Below are 25,138 nucleotides of genomic sequence, written 5' to 3' on the forward strand. Positions count from 1 at the left end.
ACCATCCATCTTTATGTGTACGTGAACAAAGTCTCAAACTATTAATAAACTGTATTTGGATCATAATTTGTCAAATCTAGCTAGATTTAAATTTCGGCACGTTGAGACAATACGTCAGATTGTTTAGCCGTATTAAGGAATTGAAGCAACGTGTGACTAAATAACGATACCTCTTTGTTGTCTCTTTCAGTTGAAGAACTCGCAAAGCCATATTTGCACAGAGTATGTAGAAGGAATTTCTAACAGAAGAGACAGCGCACTCGAGCGAAGAAATATTGAAGAAGTATTAAAGATATGCTCACATGCACTTAAAACAAACATAATTGGAAATCACAGCTGTGAGAAATAAACATAGACATTATGACTTATTCACTCTTTGTAATACTGGCATCAGTGTTTCCATATCTTCGTTGCCAGGACGCGACATTCCAGGTTCCTGAGGAACAGATGAATGTTTTGGTTGGCTCTATACCCGATGGGATTCACTTGAAATCGATTTTAGCAGACGAAACTCTCAAGTCACTGACGTACAGTTTTCTATCCCACGGATACCCAGACAGCAATCTGTTCAGCCTGAACAACTCGACTGGCGAGCTGCGGACCGCCGTAGCCGTGGACAGAGAGAAGATCTGCGGGTTTCAGCTCCAGTGTGTCCTGGTCATACAGGTTGCCATTCAGTCGTCGAGCGACCAATACTTTAAGAAGGTGAAGCTGCACGTCCTCCTCGAAGACGCCAATGACAACACTCCGGAATTCCCGACGCCCTCTGCGACTCTCCACATATCTGAAGACGTGTCTAAGAACACGTCGTATTCCATTGATGGTGCCATCGACAGAGATATTGGGAAGAACGGCTTACAAGGGTATGAGCTGATTGACGATGATGGACCGTTTTTCCTGAACATCAGTCGACGGCTGGACGGTGGACAGACGATCAGTCTAATTGTGGGAGATGGTCTCGACAGAGAGATCAGGAGTTCGTACAAACTCAAGATCAGGGCTAGAGATGGAGGCTATCCTCAGAAGACAGGGGAGATTACTCTCAACATTGTTGTAGGAGACGTTAACGACAACAGCCCAAGATTCGAACCTTCGTTCTATAACATTACAGTGAAAGAAACTGTGCCTGTTCATTCTGTAATTTTTACTGTTTCTGCAACAGATACCGATAGCGAAGAAAATGGTGTTGATTTTTACAGGTTTAGCTCCATGAAAGTCGGAAATTTTGAAAAATATATCACCATTAACAAGAAGACTGGAGAAGTGTCAGTGATTGCTACCTTGGAACCAGTCCAGGGCGAGAGCTTCACGTTTGTAGTGGAGTGTGTAGACAAAGGTTCTCCGCCTCTGGTTTCCCAGGCTCTCGTGGAACTGAACATAGAAGACTCGGTCAACAGTCCTCCAAGAATCAACTTCAACCTGCTGTCGGCGGGGCTGGTGTCCGAGTACGCCCTCCCAGGAACAGTTGTCGCCCACGTCGCTGTGCACGACCCAGACTACGGACAGAACGGAATGATCAAGTGTTTCCTGATCAGCAACTCGTTTGAGCTGGACGCGCTGGACGTGAACGAGTACAAGGTGAACCTGATGAAGACGCTGGACAGAGAGTTGGAGAGTGAGGTGAACGTGACGGTCACCTGTGAAGACAGCGGGAAGCCGCCTCTGAAAGCGGCCATAGATTTCTCCATCAAAATACAGGACGAGAACGACCACTCGCCCTACTTCCTCCAGGACGTCTACACGGCGTACCTGGACGAAAACCTGAAGGACGTCGTCGTAACCCAGGTGACAGCTCACGACAACGACGTAGGTGAGAATGGAGAAGTGGAATACATCATTCCTTACGGCTGGCAGATTGGGCTGAGTGTCCTGCCGAATGGCGATATTATCTGCAACAAACCGTTCGACCGCGAGTCCACGCCTAAGATAGCTGTGACAGTCATCGCAGTAGACAAAGGCAAGCCGCAAAGAAACGACAGCACCACTGTGATAATAACCATAAACGACGTCAACGACGTGACGCCCGTATTCTACAAACAGGAGTTTACGTTCAGCATACCGGAAAACCAGCCCGCGGGAACAACATTTGGAAGCGTGGTGGCCTTCGACCTGGATCTGCGAGACGGCGGAGAGTTGAAGTACTACATAGAAGAAGAAGACGGCTTCCACATGGACGTGTCATACGACGGGTTGCTCAGAACCACAACGTCGCTGGATCGCGAGGTTCGGGACAGCTATCGGTTCAGGGTGTGGGTGGCAGATGGCGGGAAACCCATCCTCAGCAGTTCCGCGACAGTGATTGTCAACGTCACTGATGAAAACGACAACTACCCCGACATCCGTTTGCCCGACTTCATCAACTCGTCTCTGACCATTCCTCACGACACCCCCGAAGGAACCGTTGTGATGGCGGTAGAAGCTAACGACCTCGATGCCGACACGAATGGTCTATGTCAGTTCTATATTTTACCTCAGAACGACGACATCACCGAAGACAACGACAGTCAGTCCGCCTCCATGAAGGTGCTGTCCATGTTTGAGATTCACAGAGACAGCGGGGAACTCAGACTGAGGAAGTCCCTTACGAAGGAGGACACTGGGTTCTATCAGCTTCGCGTTCTTGTAAGAGACCAAGGCATGCCTCCACTCATGTCAAACGTGACTCTGGACATCCACGTGGTTCTTTCGAACCACACCTCGGGAGGAATGAACAAAGAAAACGCAACTGTCGTAGCTGTTGTTGGCAGCCTAACCGGCGTTTTCTGTGTGATCGTCGTTATCGCCATAGTGATCATGAGAAGGAGGGACCGCGTCAAGCAGCAGTATGCTACCCCGAGGATTGTATCTCACCCTGCGCCCAGCAACCTCAAGCCTGTCGTGGAGTTTGAGTCGAGGCGTAAGGACGAGCATGACGGTCGTAACCGGATGTCTGAGGACGAATCAGACGGAAGTAACAGATCGTATGAAACCGACGACAGACAGAATGACGAGATCTTTAACAATGGCGTCGACTTGGTAAGTATCTGTTGCATTAATTATGAAACGTTGGAGTCGAGACTCGGAGGCTAGCGGTCTCCAGATTTTAACTGTATGCTCCATGTACTGGTGATACTTTAATAAAACCGACCGGCCTCGGTGGCGTCGTGTTTAGGCCATCGGTCTACAGGCTGGTAGGTACTGGGTTCGGATCCCAGTCGAGGCATGGGATTTTTAATCCAGATACCGACTCCAAACCCTGAGTGAGTTCTCCGCAAGGCTCAATGGGTAGGTTTAAACCACTTGCACCGACCAGTGATCCACAACTGGTTCAACAAAGGCCATGGTTTGTGCTATCCTGCCTGTGGGAAGCGCAAATAAAAGATCCCTTGCTGCCTGTCGTAAAAGAGTAGCCTATGTGGCGACAGCAGCTTTTCTCTAAAAAAACAGTGTCGGAATGATCATATGTTTGACGTCCAATAGCCAATGATAAGATAAAAAATCAATGTGCTCTAGTGACGTCGTTAAATAAAAAAAACTTTACTCTTTTTTTTTATATTAAAACCGTATCTAGATTTTACAGTTTTATAAACATAGGGCCTGGACCAATCTTTATTAAACAAGGAACCACCATTTTAGTCTTGGTGCCATCTGCATCAGTGTTTCGTCAAAATATACACTTTGAGTACTGACACATTTTTAATAAGTTCAGAGCCAAACGTTACTAAGAATAAAAGTAAGTGAATGTGTTGAAACAAAATTCAGAACGACATTTCGTTATGAAAACTGAATATTTGAGTACGTTCGCGCGATGTTCACAACTATTAAATAATATAAGGTCTAACAAAAAACATCAAATAATTAGACTGGGAATAAGGTTCACACGTCGAACATGTACTGTAACTGTAGGACAAGACCAAATTTATTTATACTCTTATTTATAACAATGTAGCTGAACTTTCCTACATGTATTTTGTGATAATTCAGTAATTCTTATTTTGAATACAGATATATTTTATTATAAATGCATATTCAATGTGTTTTTGGTCGTCTTAATATTTGTAAGAAGCCCAAACTGGATTTTGTCTTCAAATAATTTCGTACGTATGAATAAAATATATTTTAGGAAATAAAATGAAATTTAACCTAATACAAATATTAGAACGACCAAAAACACGTTTAATATACAGCCACTAATATTTTATGTAGAAAAATATATTTGATATGTAATTACAATAATTAAAAAGTATCTGTTAGTCGATAGCATCTTAAAAAGTGCAGCAAACTCAGGAATGTTCCTTTAAAGGGACATAATTGTTTAAGAATATTTCCCGATTTCACTTTTTTTCAGTCTGTTGTAACTTTATCCAAATGTGTTACAGGTTTATAGATTAACTAAACGTAGTGTCCATGTTTACGAGTTAAAACTAGAGTCTGCGCCATTAAAAAGTTAAATATAATAATTAACAAAAAAAAAAAAAAATGAACCACAAATTATTATTTTTACTCGGTTCCTCGTCTTTCCGGGAATGCATGCCCCCCATGACTGCTTTGCATTATTAGTTATAACCGGCTAAACATTATGTCCTTTTAAAAAAAAAAAAATCTAAATAAGCCGCTGTAATTTTCAGGATTTTTTGGGATGGGGCATTCTCATCTACGTTTATGTCATGAGTCATGTCATAGGGTTTTACGTGCACATTCAGAACAAGCTGTTGTAGCGCACGCTGTTGGGGGGGGGGGGGGGGGGGGGGGGAGGAAGGACCGCCTGCACTGGCAGGTGCAAGGGAGCACCAGCAGCCCGAATCTACGTTTATACCAAAGTACAATATTTAAATTGCTTTACTGGTATTAACACTGATATGTCAATGACCTGTCATTTGCAAGCAATTAACGCTCTCTTTTTAGGACCCAATTTTCAATTATTGTCCATGGTTCGCCTAATGACAGCTATGCCATAGTAAACTTGGAGTAAATGAAAAACTAAACAATGATAAAGACAAATATGTGTATTTTTATTTAATGATGATGAGTATTGATACGTGTTGAATAATGTTGATAGAAGTAGGTTAACCAAGGTAGCCAAGATGCTTGTATGTTCCTGTACAGGCCCGTAAGAATCGGGGAGGGAGTTGGGGTGCCGTGGTGTATGTGTGTGTTTGTGGGGGGGGGGGGGGGGGGGTTGGGGGGATGCCTTGAGTTTCTGCCTCTTATCTCACTTGAGGACGAACATATACGTTGTTTTTGTCCACTATATAAATAAAGATAAAATGTGGCTTGTGACCCCCACTAAAGATTATGCGCAACACCAGAGGTTGTGTCCCCCCTTACCCTCCCTATCTCCAGATATCGTTCCTACGGATCTGCTGTGAGGAATCGATGTATTACATTAAGCATTAGGTCACTCTCCTACTACACAAATTGACAAACGCGTTGACACGTGTTAAATAATCAACCAATCAATATCGTTATTATGCAACAAAACGTCTAAATAAAAACACGTGATATAGTAGTTGCGTCGCCTTGCTGTCTCCTTCATTAAATATTGATGTGGCGTGTCGCCAAAATAGTCTTCTACCAGACTGATGATGATGATGATGATGATGATGACGATGATGATGATGATTAATTTGACGATGATCAGGGCCGTACCTAACGGAATCTAACTCAGTAGAGCCTGGGGAACTTTGGTCGCAGGATCGAACCCACTAGGTAGATCCATCACTTGATTATGTCAGGATCACATGTCAGGATTACCAAATATTTAACATCTAATAGATGATTTATAAATAAATATGATATAGTTAACGCAAACCAACTTTTATATAGTCGTGTGTGTGTGTGTGCGCATGCGTGCGTGCATGTGTCCTGTTGTCTATCTGGAGTAAACTATGTTTGAGACCGTTCTCTAAAGTTTTTTTTTTAAACTGCACTCACATTTATTTTAGACAAGGTATGGCCCTAATGATGACGATGATGATGTCATGTAATAATATCTCGTGGCTTTCTTTAAATTATTGTGGGTTTTTTTTTTTTGGGGGGGGGGGGGGGGGGCTGTTCTTTTTTAAGCTCAAGTTTATTAACCACAGAAACAAGTATGGTGAATTTTGCAAGAATACGGCTCTGATATCTTGCGGTCATGTTATACATAAAATATTCTACTTAGCTATATGAATGATATAACATATTTGTAGTAATGACACCAATAATAATAATACACATGTATTCATAAAAATAAAAAAACCATAACGAGATTTATTATATGAGGTATATGAGGTTAACAATGAAGCTGAAAGTAAAAAGAGAAAAACGTTAAAGAATGGAAGAAGGAAAGAAAACAAAAAAAGGAAAAAAGAGAAAGAAAGAAAGAACGAACGAACGAACGAACGAACGAACGAACGAACGAACAAACGAACAAACAAAATAAAGAATGAATTTGAAGATACAAACAGTAAATTTACATTGTAATCATTGTCAAATCTTGTTTCTAGGAATCTGAACTACGGGCCCCGTTATTCATTATATTCTTGGACAGTTTTTGTAAAACATAATTTATTCATAATTCTTCATTCTGAAATTATGTTAAACAGTTTTTCAATTCCTGTTGTTTTGTTCATAATTTGCTAAAAAAACCCCACCCCAAAACCCCAACCAAATGAATAATAATCACAACAGAAAAACTCGATATGAAATACGAACAATAAAAATATTTTCATAATTACATTTATTTCAATCAGTTAATTTATTTACCAATCTACGTCCAAACACACGGGTACACTTCATCAGATATTGACATGAAAGAAAACCACATAAACGATATTACATCACAGTAATATATCTACACAAAGAATCAAAAACATACTATAAATTCCTAGCACTTGAAATGACGAACGAAACTGTCAGTAAATCAAAGAATAGATGACAAAAGAAGGAAACGTTTCCTGGGGGATATCAGCGCTGTAGGTGTGGATTTCAAATAGTAATCAGCTGGAAAATCACGTCACAAATGGAATCGTTTATTTCTCGAGTACATTTCACGACTGGCCGCTGTTAGTTTCGTTACGTCACGACACTTGTCGACTGTCGAGCCATCGGTGCCCCCTACCAGCCATTGCAGACTGATTTAACAGATAATCTACGCCCATGGCTTTATTATTTCAGTATATTGCTCCAGATACCTACCAGGGTCGGATCTAATCTAAAAATGGGGGCGGGGAAGGCATAGTTATACAAATAGGTCTTCTCCAGCTCGACAAAGAAAACTTTTAAATAAGAGTGCACCTTTTCTTATGTTTTTGAAGCAAAGTCTGTAACCTTGCAACCACGAGATACGGACCTGCTTATGAATAGAAGTAACAAACTAGGATCAGTAGTCGAGCATCAGGACCGGAAGGTGCAGACAGTGGCGTATCGAAGGGGGTGGGGGTGGCCTTTTTATTGTATTAAATGTTTATAAAATTATATATACATACAAACATAGCGTGGGTTGCCCCAACCCCAATCTAAAATCCTGGCTACGCCAATGGGTGCAGATGTGATAGGGGTTATTGGTGGGGTATGGTGAGTGATTTGATGGAACAGACCACTAAAGAGCAGCCAAGTAACCAATTTTAATCATGGTAATTCAAGGCATCCTGGGAAGTTGGTGGAATATGCCAATTGCTACGAATATTATTAGTTTCTTGAATTTAAACAAATTTACTAGTAATACGAAGAAACGTTACACTTATTCAACACTTACTGGGGAACGACATACTATTGAATGTGTAAACTTGTTAAAGGACTGTTATTTCCATGATTTTACGAGTTGACAAAATTATTATAAACGAATATTTTTTCCTCTTTAAAGATTAGCAAATATAATTATAAAGTTATTTCTGTAAATTCGCAGTGGATTAATTTACAATAATGGTCGGGATTTAGCTCAGTCGGTTGAGTGCTCGCTTGAGGTGCTTGCGTCGCAGGATCGAATCACCTTGCTGGATCCATTCATCTGATTAGGTTTTTTTTAATCATTCCTATTAGTGCATCACAACTGATCAAATGCCGCAGTATATGCTTTTCTATCTTTGGGAAAGTGCATATAAAAGATCCCTTGCTGCATTAAGAAAAATGTAGCGGGTTTCCTTGGATGACTACGTGTCAGAATTACCAAATGTTTAACATCCAATAGCCGATGATTAATTAATCAATGTGCTCTAGTGGTGTCGTTAAACAAAACAAACTTTACTTATTACAATTATAATAAAATAAATAAATACACGTAAATAAACACTTCGTTAGGATTCCGTCTCGGATGCTGCTTTTTCTTTTTTCCATCACAACGACCGCCAGATTGCATCTATTCCCACAAATCCCACAAATATACGGCGACAGATTTACCTGTAATGTTATTACAAAATCTGTTACAACAATCCAGTTAATGTTGCGTCTCTATTTCGTTTTGTTCGCCACTAATCAAACTTACGATCAGTTTCCACTTGAGTAAAATCGTCTACATCTCTCTCTAGGCTTGTCTCTTTCGATCTATGTATTATACTTATGTCGTCACATGCCGCAGTCTCGATTTACCGAGTCGATCTATGTATTGTACTTGTGTTGTCACGGGCCCCAGTCTCGATTAACCGAGACGCCGACTGACATCATTGTTTAGCGTTGTCATTACTGAATCAGCAAACCTTGGCGGTGCCGATCAGCAAGGTGACGCAGTGTCACGCAATCACCGACACGCTTCAGTGCCGCTCATATCCTTTGTTGTTGACGGAACCATGATGGGAAGACATGATGTTTTCAGAACAGAACAGAACACATCTTTATTTACACTCAGATCACATAACAAGTGATACATGAGCACATAGTTACAGTATGTGCAATGTAATGATACAGCAGTTCTACATATATAATATAATAATACAATGGGTAACCATTTTTTCACGTTGTCGCCAGGTGGCACCACTTTCAATCGCACGAAGTAGTCTTCAGGTCTTCTTTGAAGATGATGATAATAATTATTTTGGGTTTTTTAACGGCACCACTAGAGCACTGATTTATTACTAGTAATCATCGACTATTGGATGTCAAACATTTGGTAATTCTGATATAATATTAGAGTGGAAACGCGCTACATTTTTCAATTACTTGTGTGTACTAGTAAGGGATCTTTTATATGTACTATTATACCCCACAGACAGAATAGCACACACACCACGGTCTCTTATATGCCAGTCGCGGTGCACTGGCTGGAACAAGAAATAGCCCAATGGGCCCACCGACGGGGATCGACCATAGACCGACCGCGCATCAGGCGAGCTCTTTAGCATTGAGCAACATCCTTCTCCGACGATAATAATGATGATGATAATGGTGATGATGATACTGATGATAATGCTAATGGTGATGATAATGTTGCAGCAGCTGCTGCTGCTACTGATAATGCTAACGGCGAAGATAATGATGACGAAAATATGTAAATGATAATAATGATAGTGATGATTATAATTTACTTTCTTGCTTAAATAAACTAAAAACTAGCGTTATACATAGAAGGTAGGAGTTAATTAAAAAATATGGACAACTATGCATTTTAGTTTAAATGTAGCCGAAGAAGACCCTATATTATTATCCTCCACCCCCTTTAGTTACTTTAGGCTAGGTACGGTCTTCAAACTGGGTGGCCATAATAATTTTTAGCGTCTAGTGCTATTTCGTTTAAACACACCTTATTAGCAAAATGTATGTTGTGTTTTTATCGTCATTGGGAAGAGGAGGGGGTACATTTTGAAATAAAACATTGGTGTGAATGTAAATCTTTGTCAGTATCAGTTTTTGCAGCATAATAAAAACCGTTTTGCGGCGTTAGTTTCGTTGACAATGGTCTTCAGCAAACAGAGGACGCCACACGTTGTTAATAATACAATAGGATAGAATCTTCATCTATGTTGGTTTGGTAAAACTACATGACAACAGGTTGCATGGTACCAAAGAAGAGAGTTCAGTGTCAAAGTCCATAGAAAGTGACGTCATTAGTAATTGGAACAGGCCAAGTTGACTGTTCAAGGGTCTACAGTTAGTTAAATTGTAGCCAGGTATTCTTTTAAAGAAATACCAAATAAGTTAGCTCCGTAGAAAAACTATTCAGTTTGCAATGGTCATAACCATATGGAGGTTTTAGAGTTGCGGGTATGATTATTTATTTGATGCCCGCAAATGTTTTATTTTTAACCTCAGGCTTACGCCTTCGGTCAAAAACGACATTTGCGGGATCAAATAACACCCGCAAATATGAAACTTCCATATGGTTATCTCCTAAATATTTACGGAGTAAAAACAGTAGTGGCTGTAATTGGTAATATTATGTGAAATTAATTATTTGTGCAAATACTACTATTCATTGGCAATAAATAAAGACACTTTTATTTGTTATACAGTTGTTATGCAGAAAGATTAGATGTGAGGTACCACACTATATTCGTGTACTGCTTGGGTGTGTTAATACGATGCTTATATCAGTTTTATTAGTAAACGTTAACATTATCGGCAATAGGAATTGATTTGGTCTATTAGAAGCACTAGCGTATTCAAGTTCATATCTCTGAAGAAGACGGAGGCCAAAGGTTATTTTCACAAAGTCCCGACTGTTGTCATGAACCACTGTCAGGTGCTCTGTTTATAAGAAGACTGTCAGTTTCCTACTTTGTCTACAGAGGACTGCCACCCCAATGACTAGTTTAATAAATATCGATCTGCACATAATATAGATATTTAGACAGTTGAACAGTATTTAGCTTTTTTATCATTCGAGTATTTTGATTAATTAATCATCGCATATTGGATGTCAAACATTTGTTTATTCTTAGATCTTTTATATGCATTTTCCCCCACAGAAAGGACAATAATAGGACAATACCAGTAATGGGGCACTAAAACAACCAAATGGGTCAACCGAAACGATTCGATCCTACGACCCATGTATATCAGACTAACGCTCTATCGACTGAGCTAAATCCTGCCCCTAAAACAGATGGATGTTTGCCTTGCACACGCCTGTCATAGCGCAGGTGTTGACTTTAGCCGGCTCCTCCGTTCATGACAGGAAACGGTTTGGGGTGGGTAGGAGAAGGGGTCGCCCGCCTTGGCACGTGCAAGGGAGCACAAGCAGCCCGACCAGGGTCGGTGGCGGTTGAGGGTTGGTTTTGATGCTGTTGAATTTGCAAGTGTCCCGTAGGATTAAAGCCAAACAGAAAATGTTGCGTATTTTTTAAAGGTAAGTTTGACGCATTTAGAATGGTTCATCAAAATTGAAAATGAAGCTAATTGGTTGATTTGACTTAGTTGATCGAAAGGTAGCTCCTCTGGCCTAGTACATATATATTGTATTTTATAGGATGACGACAGAAAAGAAATATCTATCCTGTCGGAAGTGGAGCGCCATTGGCTAGCGGACGCCAAAACGATCCCTGATTGGTCCACCGCTCTAAAACTACACCAGGACCTTCTGAAGCTGCACGGGGTCCAGACTAAGGTAAACGTCTAATATCAATATGCAGCTCGGAGAGTGTGCCCATGAAAGACGTACTTAAGCCCTTTATGAATGTAAACTCTTGTACGATGGTTCGTTTTGTAAACATGTCAAGCACAAAGCCAAGTGAGGATGCTAAAGGTGTGCACCCCTTCAAACTTTGAAGTAGTCCAAATCAATGTGCTTTAGTTGTGTGTCGTTAAACAAACACACACACACACACAAACAAACACACACACACAGAGAGAGAGAGAGACACACATATACACATACATATACATATACATATACATATACAGATATATATATATATATATATATATATATATATATATATATATATATATATATATATATATATATCCCAAACATCAAGTTTTTAACTTATGAATAATTTTCAATGGAGGAGATGTAATATTTTAGTCGGTTGGGTATTTTGGAGAAGATTTCTATATAATAGGAATATAAATGCATTTTAGTATGCACTGGAATTATGTAGGTGCCCATTTTAAAAGTAAATCCGTTCCTAGAACAGTCGTATATTCGCTCTGGTTATAATGTTAAGTCGATGTAAGTGGTCTGCTTTAGGCGCGAACACTCGTATGATGCACTCGTCTCTCTATGATAATGTAGAGACTGTTCCAATTGTAATCACTGGTCGAATATACTGATGGAAATAAATATGGGAACACATGGCATTTAAGACCATATTTAATTCACTATTAGAGAAGATATACCTGTATACAATACACAAATGTAATGTGGGATTGAATGTCTGTACTGTGGGATTGAACATTAATAACAGTTAACTTCATGTTAAAACGGATGAGGATTCTGGTGACAAGCAATATTTGCTGTTATTATTTATGTGTTCTCTTATTTTTTTCCCATGAGTATACTAATAAATCAAAAGTAATGGCATATGCTGTCCTATCTGTAAAACAGATGCTGTTTTCATAATCAGAACAAGAATAACTACATCATGAATATATTAGTACTCATACGACTTCACAAAACGTATATTATTCACCCGCCTTATCATACGACATTACTACTGGTCGTTATACAATCCTGTTATTGGAATCTTTGACAAAAGGACTAATTGATCCTTTGTGAAGGGTTTGTATATGTATTAAAAAACCCCATGTTTCCTGACCTCAGGCCCCCCCCCCCCCCATGTGATTAACTGTGGACCATCCCTAAAGTACACTGAATATTGCAGATTCTGCCACAGACACACTACGAAGACGGGCGTAGTAGCGAGTGTTCAGAGGAAGTTGCGACCAGCGACAGCGGCCGAGGAGGGAGTGATGAGGACAGCCACGGCAGGGCGTCACCGGACTGTAAACAGGGTGGGTAAACACGTCCACACTGAGCGACTTGTTACCACTTGTAGCATGCGATTTACATACGTTTTATAATACTTAATCGTGCTATATCGCACGCTACATGTGGTTACTACAAGTCAGGCAGTGAGAACGCGCCTTTAGCAATACACTTATAACATGATGAAAGTATTACATGCTGTTTGTTGGTTTCAATTTATTTTGTGCTTATATTCAGTTAAAGTCGAAACACAATATGTTATTGGTTAGTTGTTTTGTTGTTAATGGTTAGGAAGAGAGAGAGAGAGAGAGAGAGAGAGAGAGAGAGAGAGAGAGAGAGAGAGAGAGAGAGAGAGAGAGAGAGAGAGAGAGAGAGAGAGAGAGAGAGAGAAAGAGAGAGAGAGAGAGAAGGCGGTGTAATGGTCTTATTCTTCTCCACTGAGTCGTTAAAACTCGTTCTGGGTGGGTGCGGTATCTTGGGTGCGAACCCAGTACCTACCAGTCTTAAGGATAGTGGCTTAACCAGACAGATGGCGTTTACCCTGAAATTAAAACAAAAAAATCTACAAAATCAAGCTTTGCCTTAAAATATTTAATCTTTGCCCTCAACATGGAAGGATGCCTCTCTAGATCTCCCGGGGCGGGACAAGACAGGGGGACACTGTAATTATTACTATCTGCCACTGACGTTTATTGATGCTGCGTCTTATTACATAGTTTATATAAAATTGTTTTGTGGGTGGTGGGTGTATAAACAGTTTCTCTCGCCCTCCTCTTTATAATAGGTAAACAGGTCTAAGCCATTATTAGTATTATATTTCTACTATATATATATATATATACTCTTCAAAAAAAGTAGGGGAACCTGAAATATCAACTATTAGACCGAACATACGTTTTGACCACAGACATCCTAGTAAAGAACGTTCAGGTCTGTTTATCAACACACCGAAACACATCCCATAGTTTGCACATGCATCACGCATTTGCCAAGTACACGTGCGTGGGGTGTCATTCTCGATTTTGACAATTTCCAGGAAGGTCGATTAATCACTGTGGAACATTATTTCTGTCAATATTTTTCATTCCGTTGATCATACAGTTGTTATTGTTTTGTTCTTAGTCATTTTTATTGTTTGAATTTGTGATTTACTGATAAACAAACGTCAACTTTCAAATTTCACTTCTGACCCCAATCGTCCTTCAAGATCTTTGGTGGTCATAAATCCTACTGTAATACTGAACTACCGGTTGTAATGTTTGCCCAATTAATTCACTATTATTAGATATATAACCATTCCCCACAGCTAATATACCTTACAATTTTGGTAATTGTAAATTTTTATTAGAGTTCCTCTACTTTTTTGACGGTTGTATTTATAAAATTCATCTTTGTACGCAGTATTTAGCACGATTTGTGTAGCCGACTGGATCTGAGAGCAAAACGATCCTTACGAATTGCGGAATCAGGTAAGTATATAAAAAAGGCTATCGGCAGTACAAATCAAAAGAGGAGGAGTTGTCAGAACGATGAGAAACTGCCAAAATGTCTTTGCGTTTTATCAGGTTTTCTCAATTCAACAAAAGTATTTTGATGTCAGGGTTCAATATTATGCCGATTCCTTAAAAACAAGTCATATGTAAATAGACCGGTTTATGGTATAGCCCGGCTCACTGTTTTTCACGATATATTATAGATAATGTACTGAGCACCATACATGCACTACACAATCAGTAAAAAATGTTTTTGTTTACAGACGATGCCAAAGAAAACCTAATAGTTTACAGCATGCACCGGACCCTGCGCAGTAAGACGGCGAACTACGTCAACATGGGTTACGAGAGTATACCGTCAACACCCGTCAACATCCGCCGAAAAGCCGACATTTGGACCATCGACACCCACGGCAGCGTTCCGTCTACACCCGTCAACGTTTGTCATACAGACGACATTTGGGACATCGATAACCAAGACAGCGTCCCGTCAACACCGGTAAACGGTCGTCGTAAAGCTGACTCGTGGGTGGTCGACGCCAGTGGTAGTGCTCCATCTACACCGGTTAATGGTTGTCGTAAAGCAGACTTGTGGATCGTCGACAATCATGGTAGTGCCCCATCAACACCCGTTGACGGTAGTCGTAAAACTGGCGCATGGATAGGTGGCAACCGTGGCAGTGCCCCGTCAACACCTCTTAACGGTTGTCGTAAAGTCGACGTTTGGATGCCTAACAGTCATAACAGTGCTCCGTCAACACCAATTGACGGTCGTCGAAATACCGACATGCAGACTGCCGACAACCATAGCAATGCTCCAGAGACACCCATTATCGGTTACCGTAAAGTGAACTTGTGGAATATAGAGAAGCATGGCAGTGCTCCTACTACACCAGTTAACGGTTGTCGTAAAGTCAGTATGTGGAATATAGAGAAGCATGGCAGTGCTCCTTCCACGCCGGTTAACAGTTGTCGTAAAGCCGATATTTGGGAGATCGACAAAGATGGCAGTGTTCCATCAACACCGGTTAACGGTTGTCGTAAAGTCAATATGTGGAATATTGAGAAGTATGGCAGTCCTCCTTCTACGCCGGTTGACAGTTGTCGTAAAGCCGATATTTGGGAGATCGACAGAGATGGCAGTGTTCCATCAACACCGGTTAACAGTTGTCGTAAAGCCAGCAGGTGGCAAGTAAGCAGCCAAGATGGATACAAGAAAAGACATTGTCACCCAGGCCCGAAACGCGTGACATTTCAACGAGAAGTGTGTGTGGACTCGGTGAGTGTTCAGAAAGAGCTACATCACACCATGTTTAAAGGCTGCCGCGTGGCGGATGACGTCAGTCAGAGTATGGACGATGATGACACCACTACATCCGGTAGCTATTCTGTTGACGTAGATCATGAGACGATTGACGCCATGTTACCCAGGGTGCAGGATATGCTTGTTTGAATAACAGTACATTTTGTTCAGTGATCTTGTATATACTGTTAGTTAGTGTTCGTAAAAGGAGGTTATGAAATAAGAATACATGACTGTATAACGTTAACATCACTGAGCTCGCTAGATTAGTTTTTGCGACTAACGTTAAAGGAATGTAACATGATCAAATGCGATGGAAACCAGTCATTCATTTCTACATATTTTCGTGCTTATATCCAGTTAAGGTTCAAGCACGCTGTCCTGGGCACACACCTAAGCTATTTGGGCTGTCTGTCCAGGCCAGTGGGTTAGTTGTTAGTTGGTTAGTGGTTAGTGAAAGAGAAGAGGGTGTAGTGGCCTTACACCTACCCACTGAGCCCTTAAGAACTCGCTCTGGGTTGGAACCGGTACCGAGCTGCGAAACCCTGCACCTACCAGTCTGTTAATTGTTAGTGGTTAGTGAGAGAGAAGAGAGTGTACAAAAGACATCTTTTGTTTTATTATTCAGTAGAGAATGAATTCCAGCAATCATCATTTGAGATTACTTTAATTAACAAATGTATAAGTTGTGTGTATATATTGTACATATACTTATGTAAATAAACTATTAATTCTTGTCTTTGTGTATTTAATGTCACGTGTAATAATGAGAAAAACTGAAGAAAAAAGAATGTGTATCCTTTCTGTTGCAAATTGCTTTGGGTCAGGCCATTAGTTGAATTGCGTATTAAGTCCACAATAAAGTCTAATACCCGCCATTTTGGATTTGACCTATTTTCACATCATTCCCATTGGTCAGTTTTGGTAGACTTTTGGTATGTTATCTTGGATATCCTAAAGTACTTAAATCCATAGATCCACAGGCAACACAACACATTTTAAGCTAAAGCTGTTTGGTGTTTAACATATGGTTATTTCAATACTTGACCTAGATAGAAGAAACTCACTGTTGCCAAATATGCTGCAATGATCGAAAGTTAAATTTTTGACTTGACCACCAATATTTACACTTGTCCAAATAAGTGGAAACGTTTTGGTTAGAAGATAGATGTTGGAGAGAAAGTTCAAGCCCTTGTGTTTTCTTTTTAAACAAAAACGCTTTTCACTTTAGATTGACTATGATTTGCTAAAATTGATACTTTTTCGTATCTGGCGGCAACCGCAACAGACGGTAGACAGAGAGAAATCAGCTACGGTCGACAGGGTATGTTTTATTCAACAACAGCTCGAAAGTATGATAGTGCTTTGTAAATATTTACCTTTCCACAAAATACACCGAGGTGCACTGCACTTGTCCCAGTAAGTTTTCACTTGTCAGAATACTGAATGCTATTCTTACCGACAAGCAGCGAGATTTAAAAAAAATTTAAATATGCTTTTTCCCATGGACTTGTCAGCACATTTGATATACCAACTGTGGTGCACTGGTTTGGACGTAGGACACCCCCAACCTCTCTGTGTCCAGTCAGTGAGATCGACCCTATAACTCATGTCACACCTCCCCACTGTTCTGCCTCTGATTTTTGAGGTGGAGAGGTGAACACACTTTGCTGGATTTTTATGTCTCATGCTCTCGCCACCAGTTACTAAGGCCATGCAGAACGCGTAACAGAATATTTTTAGGTAAGCTAGGTAATTTACCATAACATTAGCACCAAAGAGTAATCTTATTTTGTTCAACGACACCACTAGAGCACACTGATTTCTTAATCATCGGCTATTGGATGTCAAACATTTGGTAATTTTGACCTATAGTTTTAGTGAGGAAACCCGCTATATTTTTCCATTGGTAGCAAGAGAATTTTTATATGCACCATCTCACAGACAGGATAGTACATACCACGGGCTTTGATATACTAGTCGTGGTGCACTGGCTAAAATGAGAAATAGCCCAATTGGCCCACCGACGGGGATCGACCCCAAACAGAGCGCGCATCAAGCGAGCGCTTTACCACTACATAACCTAACTTCGAAAAAAATGGAAATGGCACCGTTTGACTTTTAAGGTCGAAGTAGGCCAACAAATTTCAAATTGAGTACACAGAAAGTATATTTAGTTTCATATATCTGTTGATCCATTTTTTTCATGTCTGCTTTAATTCTAAACAGTGGGAAATGACAGATTCAAGATGTCCTATAGATAAATGATACTAATGGACATAGTTTTATCATAGTCGACAATGAACGTAAAAGAACATGATTTCTCAATTTGTTTTGTTAAACGGAGTTAATCCATTATCAAATATGATTCAAACATCTCATGTAGATATCTGATCAAATTATATTGAAGTAAATTGTTTAAATTAACCAATGTAACTAATGTGAACATAATGCAGTTATGAGTGTTTTGGTGCGTAACGACCATCAATACAGAGCTGAGTTCAGCCAGACTTAACAGAAAAACGTCCCCTAGACTGGTTTTTGCGCTTCACTGTAATCTAAATGGCCATGTCGAGAACCAATTAAATAGTTCTCGAACGTTAGCTGGTTAACCACACAAGCTGCCCTCCTGCCCCAGAATTGGTCACTGGCGAAGTCAGAGGCTAAGTCCGAGGTGGGCGTGCCTGAACCTCTGTGGATATGGGCACGTAAATAGAGTTCCCATCCCATCCACACAATCTGTAACAAGTCGCTAATGTGTCTAGGGGGATCGGCAAGTTGAAACCTATTCAGCGTTGTAATGTCAGAGATCATCTGCGTCGACCTGCGACTCTCAACGATTGTGCGGAAACCAGCTATAAAGGGTCTATCCTGAGTGTGCTGCTATGGTAACATGTTTTTCACTAATAGAACCTTCTTAACATAATAATGATATATTTAATATATTTTCTCATTTTGAATATCAGTGTCTGTATATTCAACACGTTTCTGGTGGTCATAATTCTTGTAACAGCTCAAACTTGCTTTTACCTCCCAATAATTTTGTATGTATTAAAAGATATGCATTAGGAAATAAAATTATTTTAAACTGCAGCACACATTTGGATAAGAAAGACATTAAATAATACAGACAGTAATATTTTAAACATTAAACTATATTTAATATGTAATTTTGTTCGTTAAAAAGACTATTTTAGACGGAAATATTTTTAAAAGTTAGTTTTGTTTAACGACACCGCTGGAGCACATTGATTAATTAATCATCGGCTATTGGATGTCAAACATTTGGTAATTGTAACACGTAGTCATCAAATAAAACCTGCTACATTTTTCCTAATGCAGCAAGGGATCTTTTATATGCACTTTCCAACAGACAGAAAAGCACATACAACGGCCTTTGACCAGTTGTGGTGCACTGGTTGGAATAAGAAAATCCCCAATCAGTTGAATGGATCCACCGAGGTGGTTCGATCCTGCGACGCAAGCACCTCAAGCGAGCACTCTACCGACTGAGCTAAATCCAGCCCCCGAAACATTTTTACAATGACAATGAAAATCAGTAATGTCCCTTTAAAGGGATTCCCAATTTAGTGGATTATATATGTATAGGCATATAAAAGACCCTAACGTTTGTTATTTTGTTTTGGCTCTCTCAGTACGTATTATATATATATCGATACTACCGGTATTTAGTACATTTGAGATTCCTTTTGATCCTATTATTTCAAATTTTCGTTCGGTTATTGGAAGTTATAATACATTGCTTGCCAAGCATGGGCGGATCCAGGAAATATTTTTAGGGGGGGGGGGACCCAAAAAGAAGGGCACATTGACTCGTCAAAAGGGCACCTTACTACAAGTTTTGATATTTACAATTAATATGAATTCCTACAGTTCTACGTCATAATATACTAGCAATAATGAAGTAAATTGGCGTCACTCGCGTTAGAACCTCAATGGGGCCCCATTGAGACTCAATAACACAGACACATATCTGCAAGCTTGCGCATGTACACGAAAATCTTGATTTCATTTATCTACAATATAATTATTGTTTACTTAAAAAAAAAAAAAATTTACAAACAAAAAGGGCACTTGGACATTTTGAGGGCACTTGAAAAAAAATTTGGGGGGACGCGTCCCCCTGGTCCCCCCCCCCCCCCCCTGGATCCGCCCATGGGCTTGGTACCAAAAATCAATATTGAGCTGCTACAAATATTACTTTATTAGGATGCCCAAAATTTCATTGAACATACCAATGGCGTAGCCAGCATGAGGCAGACGAGGAGCTTGCTTCGTCCGAAATTTCCCCAGATTTATTTTATTTTCCCCATGACACTGATATTTATTTTACAGGTCTGGGTTTTCATCGGCGTTTTTTTTCCTCTCTGGCTACGTCCCAGCATATAGATATTAATATTCTAGAAAATGTAAATATATTGTAATTTAATTATGAGAAACAGTTATATATAAAGACATATACAATGGACTTCAAGAATTACATGTATTATCACTAAACAGTGCATGGTTGCCAAGTAACACTTCATAAACTAAACCAATCACCGCTAATGTGGGCAATGTGACACACTTCAGGAAATAACTTGTCATTCATGTCATCTGTGTCAATTAATACCATTCGGTTTCCATGACAACCTACTGTCTGCGTCTCTCGTGAGCACGTGCAGGTTTGTCACGAGTGTAAATGATACGTCCTGGTAGGAATGTACCAATAGTGCTTTATTAGCAAATGACTGGCAGATGTAGGCCACAGATTAGCCAAGATTTTATTTTAATTTTTTTTTTTGTAATTATTTTTTGAAACTAATGATCAGATATAATATTAATAATATACTAATACATTATATCTTAACATAGAATATCATACCAATAAAAAAAAAAAAAAAAAAAAAAAAAAAAAATGCATTTAAAACGTTATGCTATGCAAATAAAAACAAATCACTAAGTTTCTCTGTATTAAGTGAACAAGATCAAGGGTGAATAAACAGAATTTTACAACGACACTTACTGTGGTGAGCACCAACACATGTGCAAATATAATCTTTTGAATAAATCATCCGCTTTAATTTTGTTACCATCACATGCCATCCTTCGATGTCCTTTGCCAACAGTCACTAATCTACATCATTTATATTATTATTGTCCATTTTAACACTAAAAACCGGGATGTATTCCATTGTTACGTATTAACACACTGCGACAGTTGATCAGTGATGGCACACGCGTTTATTAAAACTGTATATATGTGCTTGTACTTTGTATTAGTAAATGAAGAAAGAAGGAAATGTTTTATTTAACGGCGCACTCAACACATTTTATTTACAGTTATATGAAAGAAAGAAAGAAATGTTTTATTTAACGACGCACTCAACACATTTTATTTACGGTTATATGGCGTCAGACATACGGTTAAGAACCACACAGATATTGAGTGAGGAAACCCGCTGTCGCCACTTCATGGGCTACTCTTTTCGATTAGCAGCAAGGGAGCTTTTATATGCAACATCCCACAGACAGGATAGTACATACCACGGCCTTTGTTACACCAGTTGTGGAGCACTGGCTGGAACGAGAAATAGCCCAATGGGTCCACCGATGTATTAGTAAATGGTGATATAATATAAAGATGCAAAATATCATTGTTTACGATCCCCCTGCAACCTCCCCCAAAGTTCCCTTGACATTCCGCCTCATGTCATTGGGTTTTCTGGATCCGCCATATGACATTTATTTTAACCAAATTAAAATAAAATTTGCCAATTGTGTTTAAAATTTGCAATTGGCAAATATGACGATTGGCAGAGGTAGCCTAATACACTGACTTTAGCAACTCTGACTGGAATGAAAATACCTTCAGACCAACTTCGTGAATCTGCCTACAACAATGCGATTTTTTTTTTAAATGTGGAGACCATCTCATATTGAAAATGAGAGCTAATTCGCCCGAACGAAAACAGGATTATGTTGAAATAAGGGAAAGACGCACATAGCGAACTCTGCGTGATACATATTGCAAATTACGAAGCCAACAGTGATGGTTGTTTTGTAAATTGGTATCATACATTAACATATGGGTTGGCCGCAGCGGGGTCGCTCAATCCAACACCCGATTTTAAAGATGCCAAGGTCGGCGATGGTGAAAAGTTAATAAGCAAGATACCAGTCTGAAAAAAAAAAGATCACTGATAGAAACTTAATACTCGACTGGTCATCATGTTTGGAAACACGCTGAGCGTGCAATGTCGAAACTATTTTCCTGTCACACAGTTTGGCTTTTCATAATGGCGGCTGGCCTCGTGGTATTGCTATGATGGTAAGCGTGGAGCGAGCTGTACACACTGGGTAGTTGGAGGTGCTTGTTGAAGATGGTCTCGACAATTACTCTTTAAAATAGACCCTCGCCCCTCGCTCAGAGTCTGGAGGTGAATGTAGACAGATATCCCACTGTGTTCCGTGTAGATATGAAGAAAACAAACGGACATGATGAATGCTGTTGACGAGCCTCTTCCGGTCGATTTCATAAGCACCAATATGGCCATACACAGTACAAAGCATTGGGATCAACAGTCTCGCGAGAAAGACATTTTAGATAATCATGCGACAGATCTATAATCCTTCCTACGTGGAACGTTTTTTTCATACTATGGAATTTACTACACGTTATTATTTATTTCTGAGCCGACTGAGCATACAAAAGTAGTTTTTAAAAGGTTATTTCCAAAACACTTTTTACTTTTGTTGTTACGTCTAACCAAATTAAAATTATTTACAAAAGACATGTTTGTAGGAAGATAGGACGGACTAGTTGTTTGAGGGTCGAGAGACAGACAGTGAGAGAGAGAGAGAGAGAGAGAGAGAGAGAGAGAGAGAGAGAGAGAGAGAGAGAGAGAGAGAGAGAGAGAGAGAGAGAGAGAGAGGGAGGAATTACATTCATCAATATAATTTCTATGCTATATGGAATTACACATAACATAGCTACCTTTGTTTAACATGCAATAGCGGATTTGTATTTTGTGTTGGGTGTCGTCATTCATTCATTCATTCATTCATTGACACATAACTCTGCAGCAACATGAGCCTCTACAGAATAGTTACAATGGTCTTTTATCCACGGGGCGGGACGTAGCCCAGTGGTAAAGCGCTCACTTTATGCGCGGTCAGTTTGAGATCGATCCCCGTCGGTGGGCTGTGAGATGGTGCATATAAAAGATCCCTTGCTACTAATGGAAAACATGTAGCGGGTTTCCTCTCTATGACTGTGTCAAAATGACCATATGTTTGACATCCAATAGCTGATGATTCATAAATCAATGTGCTCTAGTGGTGTTGCTAAACAAAACAAACTTTAAACTTTTATTTGCACGTTTTGGCAGCCAGGGAATTTGAAATTACTAGGAGTCAGTTAGTAAAACACATGTCAAGCGATGAACAATGTATTGAGTATATAATTATATATAGAATATGACGTATGTTAATATACATATATCCACTAAACTACAATTATAGAAGGTTTTTTTTTAAATTTAAAAACAAAAATAAAACAAGTTCAATTATTTAACAAATCTTTCTTATTTCCATTCAGAGGAAAAACCCACGGATATTAAAATTTATGTAGACTATATGTAATCCGGCAAAAAACAATAAAATAATATTATGACATTTTCACCCTTCCTTGATTACGCCAGTGGCATACACCAGTTCATTCTATCCACAGCAATCCACCACTATCATTTTCATACGAGTCTGTTTAGGCAGGTGTACCTGTTTAAAGTTAGGACCTCTGGGAGAAATTATTTCTTTACATTTTAAACGTGAGACTTCTATTGCCCATTTGATGACCTGCTAATCTAAATAACACATTTTACTACCGCTAATTACTGTCATCGAGGAAGCCCGAAGTCAACTAGCCCAAAGCCAGCGTAAACCGTCTGTACCCGGGCGAATCCCTCTAAAAGGATATTTTGTAATTACACCGGGTCTCATGTTCCCGCAATCACACTTCGTGAATTGAAGTCTTCCACATTAGGCTCTCGGGTCCACTGTCACGTGCTAAATAGTCACCCATCTGTCCCCGTGTCGGGCTACCTGCGGAAATAGACTTTCACATGTTGCAGGGCCGTATCTAGCGAGGAGGGGTGGAGTGTCTGACAGGGGAATACAAAAAGAAAGAAGTGCCATTCAGGGCCAGTGCTTATAAAACTTAAAGTCTAGACTTGAATAAAGTCCAGACTTTAACGTAATGCTATTTGAATGGCGTTGCCATGACGTTAAAGCCTGGACTTTATTAAAGTCTAGACTTTAAGGTTTATAAGCACGGGGCGTCCTTTCCCCCTTCCCTTACACATTGTCCGGTTTGTACACTTGAGAACATGCTCGTAACTATGGACGACCTTTAGATTAAAAGGGGCGCTACAAAGCGCAGTGGTAAAGCGTTCGCTTGATGCGCGGTCGGTCTAGGATCGATTCCCGCCAGTGGACCCATTGAACTAATTCTCGTTCCAGCCAGTGCTCCACAACTGGTGTAATAAAGACCGTGGTATGTACTATCCTGTCTGTCGGATGGTGCATATAAAAAAGATCTCTTGCTGCTAATCGAAAAGAGTAGCCCATGAAGTGGCGACAGCGGGTTTCCTGTCTCAATATCTGTGTGGTCCTTAACCATATGTCTGACGCCATATAACCGTGAAATAAAATGTGTTGAGTGCGTCGTTAAATAAAACATTTCCTTCCTTCTTAGATTAAAACTGCTTTATGTGTAGCTGAAGAAAATACTATATTAGCGTGCTGTGATTATTTTTGTTTACCCACCCAGTTATGTTAGGCATATTTGAAATGGGGGGGGGGGGGGGGGGGGGGGAGCCACTTATGGAGTAGTTGTACATTCCTAATCATTTAGTTTTATCTAGATGGATTGAAAACGCAAAATTCCACAGTGATGTTACCTTTTTAGCCATTTTAACAACTTAAAATACCTTATTTTTGTCAGGATTGCACCCAAACATTTCCTGCTGTTAGGTTACTTTAAGTAACCATATGATGTTTAATGCTAGCACAACAAATTTACAGACTACCCTAAACTATGTACATTTCAAAACATTTCAAAGTACATTTCAAAACAGATCACGTGAAAACGAAGTGTATTACATGAATATACATTTATAACTAGATGTATCATTATATACACCTGCTATTGACGTCTATTATGAACTTAAGAGAAAAACATACTTGGACACAAAAGTGATCAAAATACAGATACTTAAAATTTTTAAATTTTCTGAACGTGTAACTTTAGTCACCAATGGCAATTTTCATCTTTTTGAAGTTTCTTATTATATCTATAACAAGACAAAAAGATAATTTTCTTATAAATCCTCAATTGTTAGGGGAACCAAACATACTTTTATCCACATGCACAAGAGCCTGTTTGCCTACTTGTCAACATTACATTAACAATATAGAGTTTGGTAATTATTTTAGAATCGTCACCAAGTCTACCATGCAAGT

General features: G+C 39.5%; 1 protein-coding gene across 1 annotated transcript; it reads left to right on the forward strand.

Annotated features, from left to right (window-relative positions):
* Positions 1–360: 360 nt before the first annotated feature.
* Positions 361–15,766, forward strand: LOC121374670 (protocadherin-7-like). Its single transcript, XM_041501780.1, has 4 exons — positions 361–3,015; positions 11,360–11,497; positions 12,717–12,846; positions 14,577–15,766. Exons 1-4 carry the CDS (start codon positions 361–363, stop codon positions 15,764–15,766), a joined length of 4,113 nt encoding a protein of 1,370 aa, XP_041357714.1.
* Positions 15,767–25,138: the final 9,372 nt, after the last annotated feature.

This window comes from Gigantopelta aegis, chromosome 6 (assembly GCF_016097555.1).
Source record: "Gigantopelta aegis isolate Gae_Host chromosome 6, Gae_host_genome, whole genome shotgun sequence".
Lineage (NCBI taxonomy): Eukaryota > Metazoa > Mollusca > Gastropoda > Neomphalida > Peltospiridae > Gigantopelta > Gigantopelta aegis.